Genomic DNA, 6097 nt, shown 5'->3' with positions numbered 1-6097 from the left:
AATGCCCCTCAACCCGACCACTCTTTCCATTCTCCATTATATACTGACTCCCCGAGGACAGCCCTTCACAATCCCCATCATATAATGACCCCTCCTCCCCCAGGACCCCCTGCACATTCCCGGACCGGGTCCTCATTGGTGAATGTTGCTCATATTTCTTCTGTAGGTTTACCTGGCGGAGATCACAGGCGACACCCAGACCTGTGCGAAGCGCAATGTGCACAGCCGTAAGCTGAAGGACATAAGCAAGGTAAATGCTGGGAGTGCCGGACGCCCCCCTCCGAAGTCTCTGATGCCCCCTTCTCCGCTTTGTCCGGACAACATTCCTTACACTTCTCTCTCTCTCTCTCTCTAGATGGCGGATAACTGGGAGCCGGCTCCACGTCACATGATCCGCCTGGATATCCGCTCCTTACTTCAGGATGCCGCAATCGAGGAGGTAATCACCCGAAATTCTGCTCCTTCCTGCTGGGAAGATGTGAGGGGGTTACGGATTCCGGACTGTGGGGGGGTGTTACATTGGGGACTCTCTGTGGGACGTTGAGGATTCCGAGCTGTGGGATGTTGGGGATTCCGGGCGCTGGGGAATGGGACGTTGGGGATTCCGGGCTATGGGGAATGGGACGTTGGGGATTCCGGGCTGTGGGGCGTTGGGGATTCCGGGCTGTGGGGAATGGGATGTTGGGGATTCCGGGCTGTGGGGAATGGGATGTTATGTTACCTGAGCTCCTTGTCTGGTCTCGGCAGGTGGAAATGGAGGATTCTGAGCCTTCGGTGGAGCCACAGAAAGATGAGAAGAAGGAGGCAGCAGAAGATGACGACAACGATCGGGTAGGAGAAGGCTGCAGAGTCTGACAAGGAGAAATATAGAGATGTGTAATAATAGATTTCTCATGACGTTCGGAGGTTTCCGAATGATGCTGCATAAATCTTCCAGGACATATAGAATACCCCTCCCGGCTCTATTCCTGATATATTACTGTAATAACATTCAACCCAAATCCTGTATGAACCCAGAACCACAACTCCCGGGTCACCTGCCTCTCCTCCCCCTCCCCTCCTGCCTCCCCTCCCTCCCGGGTCACCACCTGCCTCCCCTCCCTCCCGGGTCACCACCTGCCTCCCCTCCCTCCCGGGTCACCACCTGCCTCCCCTCCCTCCCGGGTCACCACCTGCCTCCCCTCCCTCCCGGGTCACCACCTGCCTCCCCTCCCTCCCGGGTCACCACCTGCCTCCCCTCCCTCCCGGGTCACCACCTGCCTCCCCTCCCTCCCGGGTCACCACCTGCCTCCCCTCCCTCCCGGGTCACCACCTGCCTCCCCTCCCTCCCGGGTCACCACCTGCCTCCCCTCCCTCCCGGGTCACCACCTGCCTCCCCTCCCTCCCGGGTCACCACCTGCCTCCCCTCCCTCCCGGGTCACCACCTGCCTCCCCTCCCTCCCGGGTCACCACCTGCCTCCCCTCCCTCCCGGGTCACCACCTGCCTCCCCTCCCTCCCGGGTCACCACCTGCCTCCCCTCCCTCCCGGGTCACCACCTGCCTCCCCTCCCTCCCGGGTCACCACCTGCCTCCCCTCCCTCCCGGGTCACCACCTGCCTCCCCTCCCTCCCGGGTCACCACCTGCCTCCCCTCCCTCCCGGGTCACCACCTGCCTCCCCTCCCTCCCGGGTCACCACCTGCCTCCCCTCCCTCCCGGGTCACCACCTGCCTCCCCTCCCTCCCGGGTCACCACCTGCCTCCCCTCCCTCCCGGGTCACCACCTGCCTCCCCTCCCTCCCGGGTCACCACCTGCCTCCCCTCCCTCCCGGGTCACCACCTGCCTCCCCTCCCTCCCGGGTCACCACCTGCCTCCCCTCCCTCCCGGGTCACCACCTGCCTCCCCTCCCTCCCGGGTCACCACCTGCCTCCCCTCCCTCCCGGGTCACCACCTGCCTCCCCTCCCCTCCCTCCCGGGTCACCGGCCTCTCTCCCTCTCCATGTATTTTGGCTTTGTGTGCCCGTTGCCGCACTGGTGGTGTCCGAATATAAAGCCATTCTTCTGCTGACTGCATGTTTCCCGTTAACCCTTGCAGTTTTTATTTCCTGTGACACAGGGTTACTTTCCGAAAAGCAAGTGGGAAATGGATACCTCTGAAGCTAAACTCGGTGAGTGTCTTCTGGGGCTTGTCATTGCTAGAAGCATTAACATGCCCAGTGATGTGCCTATATGGGTGGCGCTGGCGAGCAGTGACAGGGTATAGTAATGACTCGCTGATATGTCCCGTCATTCTTCTCTCAGAAGAAATGGTTTGCAAAAGGCGAATTCCTCAATACAGAAAATAGAGAAGCAGCATCAGTTGTCTCTGGTGAATGGACCAGTTGTGTTGGTGTTTTCCCTGGTGAATGGAGGGGGGGGTGCTATTGCTGGATAGGGGTGGGGTGCTATTGTCTCTGGTGAATGGAGAGGGGTGCTATTGTCTCTGGTGAATGGAGGGGGGTGCTATTGTCTCTGGTGAATGGAGGGGCGGTGTTGTCGGTAATTATGATGATTTCTCACATATCGGCTGCTGTTTGCACTGACAATGGATCTCATTGATCTTTGCTTAAATTTCATGTTGGAACAGTTTAGAAACAATATAAAATGATCCTTTTGTTGTTTTCTTATTATAATAGAATATTGTTATTGTTTTTGTGCAGTAATTGTCCGGTGGATGTGACTCGGTACCGCATAAACGCATAGTACACAAGCTGAGGGCTATGGGCATAGATGGAATGGTGTGTTCCTGGATAGAGAACTGGCTACAGGAACGTGTACAGAGTATTGATAAATGGCTCTCTCTGGTGTATGGCGGAGAGTGGCGGGCCCCGGGGTTCTGTGCTGGGCCCCGTACTGTGTAATCTGTTTATTAATGATATTGGGGGAGGGTGTTAATAGCCAAGTTTCCATGTTTGCTGACACTAAAATTGGGAGGGTAATAGACTCGGACTTAGACACCATAACGCTACAGGAGGACCCGGATAAAGTTGGGGAGTAGGAACTATATGGCAAATGATGTTTAACCCCTTCGTGACGGGAGACGTGCGCTGTACACGGCCAGTTATTTGCGGCTGAGAATCAGAGGTTACTGTTCAGTAATGGACGGGTCAGTATAGAGGAATCCAGTAATGAAAGAGTTAACCTTTTTCAGAGACCCAATCGGGTGTCGGAGTGAGAGCGGAGCCGCATTTACAGCTCTTGCCGTCACTCTGACAGCCGGTATAGATCGGGAAATCTCCGTGTATATCGGCTGTTTTTGTTTAAACTTTCAGCAATAGAAACATAATGTATCTTATTCCTGATACAATGTTGCAGTTTTCTGATGGTTGTTGGAGCGATCAGAAAGCCTTTAGTGACATCTGATCCTGAAATGCTGCCGGATAATCTAGCGGCTGTGCCCGCCCCCTCCCCGTCCGTACCGCCAGTCAGCGGCTCTCTGCACGGATAGATTGAGAAGTGAGCGAGCGCCGGTATGTGTTCGCTCACCTCCCGATCTACTGAGCCGACCTGTGACAGTCTCATTGTCGCAGGTCGGCTCAGATTATGAGGCTGAGAATCACTCCCCTCATAGTTCTCCTGTAACCAGCTGCCGTCCGCCCGGCACTGCTGCACTGGCGGGTGGCCGTCTCCAGGCGGCTTTTTTTTCTGCTCGTGCGCGCCCCCTAGCGGGCACGCTCTGGCAGAAAAGACCCGTGCAATGCAAACACCCGTTACGCCTCTATAGCCTGCCGATCGTCTATATGTGCCCCGTCCGTCCGTCTGCTGCCACCGCTGCTTTTTCGGTCCCCTCTCCCTCCTGACCCCTCACCTTCACTCCCCGGATCCGCGGCCCCGGGACCGGCTCCGGAGGGCGCCGGGAGGAAGAGGAAGGGAGATCAGCTCCTTGCTGATCTCCCTCCGGGCTGTGAATGCGGAAGTGATGTGTGTTACATCCGCATTCACCTGTCAGTCATCTGGCTGCTACAGCCAGAGAGAAGAAGCTGATAAAGCAGATCTCGGCTTCATCAGCTTCTTTTGGGGTCCACAGGTGACATTAGGGGTCCTAGAAGACAGCTAATGTCTCCATAAAGAGGACCTGTCAGTGTGCCTTTTGCTATTATATAGGGGGATTGTTATCCATGTGATAGTAATAACAATAAGTGCAAAAAAATATATAAATAAAATAAAAGTCACATATAAAAAAAGTTAAAAAAAAAAAACCAAAATTTTTAACTCCACCCCACGTTTACGCAGATATATAACGTAAATATGCGTCCGGTGCACCAGCGCGCGAAAACGACAATTGCGCTACACACGTTACATATCGCCGCGAACGTCGCAGTCAGAGCGATCATTTTAGGGCCATCAATCACTGATAACACTAAACTGATGAGCGGTAACAGCTTTTAAAGCGTCGCCTGTGGGCAATTTTGGGTATTATCGTTTTTTGAGGTCTCGCGCGCTCAATTTTAAGGCTCGACATGTTTGGTGTCTTTTTTTTTTTTATCCGACGTGACCCCGTCTTTTATATTTTACCAAAAAATTTGGTAATAAATGTTTTATCATTTAATATACGGGGAAAGTTTATTTTTTTGTAAAATTTCGGTAATTTTTCCTTAATATAGTGAAAAATAAAACCCGCTGTGGTGATTAAATACCACCAAAAGAAAGCCCTATCTGTCCCCAAAAAATGGTATAAAATTCATGTCAGTGCAGCGTTGTATGACGCAATAAATATCAAAGTACCGCAGCGCTGAATGCTGAACAATGGCCGGGAAGGGGGGAGGGGACACCGCTGATGTCAATAAATACAATGAAAATGTAAACTTTTTTTAAAAAATAGTAAAGTGTAAAAAAAAAGTAGCAAAAAATGATATATAAATATATTTGTATACTGTACTATCATTTATATAAAAATTAACCCATTACAATGAAAGTCTACAGCTGAGCTGCAGATTTGTTTTTTTAACCCCCCTCATGACAGCGATGTTCAAAGTATGTCGCTGTCACTGAGTGTGCCACTTAGTGACAGCGACGTTTGTATGCCAGGTGATCATTTTTTTTTAGCTTTTAGAGAAAAAAAAAGATGAAAATGTTAACTTTAAGGGCCTGTTCACATGACGTGCGTTTTCTGTGCTGACCAGAACCGTGCGCTCCTGCACTCAAAATGCATCCCAATGTATCCCTATGTGTTTTATGGGCTCCAGTCCTCACGTGCACACTCCGTTCAGCTTACGACAGAAAAAATACTGCATGTCACGTTTTGTCCGGTCCGGAAACGTATCAAAAACGCACTGCAGCTAACATACTAACAGCCCCACTCCAGCACTGGAACGCATCAAAAACGCGGCAAACGCACTGCATCAGTCTGCAGATCCGCACCTGATCAGGACCTGATCTCATGTGAACAGGCCCTTAGGCTGAGAAGTACAGAAACATTTCTATCATCCTCGGGGGATGGTGGGGGGGGGGGATGGGAGGTTTTTCCAAATAAAGGATAAATGTATTTAATGCATTTTTTTTTATTTTTTTAGCTGCGCTGTTTTTGTAAAAAAAAAAAAAAATACTACAAATCAAAAACTGGGGAAAAGTGTTTTCTTGACGTTTTTTTTCCTCCTTTTAAAAAAAAATATTTTATTTGTCCTAAGTGAGGCGTTAGGTACACTCATGTGATATAAGTATATAGCCCTGTCTATATAATGTGTGTGGGTGCACCTTCCTCGACTCCATCTTGTTGGGGGGGGGATATGCTTTGAGTGAGGAGAAGACCTTGGGGTATGGTGGAAGTGTGGAATACATATCATTCTTGTCTCCTATCTGCGGCTGTTCATTGAGTACTTTGCAATGCCGCCCCAGTCTTTGTCCGGACGAGGGTCACTTGTCCTGTTTTTAGGAATTCCTGGTGTCCAGATTATGATGGCACATTAATCAAATAGTGATAATGAATCCTAAATCTAAACTGCAAACAAGTCACGAACACCTTCATGTTTCCTGGGGACGGTCAACGCCCCCTTGTATTCTGTTAAACTATCAATTGTGAAGGGATATCTTCCTAATGAGACCCAGGTGGAGAACTCAATCTGATGGCCGTTCTAACCTAAT

At 51.1% G+C, this 6097-nt stretch overlaps 1 protein-coding gene across 1 annotated transcript in view; it reads left to right on the top strand.

Moving 5' to 3' along the window:
• Positions 1 to 6097, top strand: part of YLPM1 (YLP motif containing 1) — a 29021-nt gene that overhangs the window by 16894 nt on the left and 6030 nt on the right. The window contains exons 15-19 of the mRNA XM_018574849.1: positions 104 to 111; positions 167 to 250; positions 356 to 439; positions 748 to 831; positions 2094 to 2145. Of these exons, the coding sequence (XP_018430351.1) occupies positions 104 to 111; positions 167 to 250; positions 356 to 439; positions 748 to 831; positions 2094 to 2145 (312 nt within the window). The remainder of the gene's footprint in view (positions 1 to 103; positions 112 to 166; positions 251 to 355; positions 440 to 747; positions 832 to 2093; positions 2146 to 6097) is intronic.

This window comes from Nanorana parkeri, unplaced genomic scaffold (genome assembly GCF_000935625.1).
Source record: "Nanorana parkeri isolate BGI_ZX_2015 unplaced genomic scaffold, ASM93562v1 scaffold3287, whole genome shotgun sequence".
Taxonomy (NCBI): Eukaryota; Metazoa; Chordata; class Amphibia; order Anura; family Dicroglossidae; genus Nanorana; species Nanorana parkeri.
This window is presented reverse-complemented; position numbering and strand designations above follow the sequence as displayed.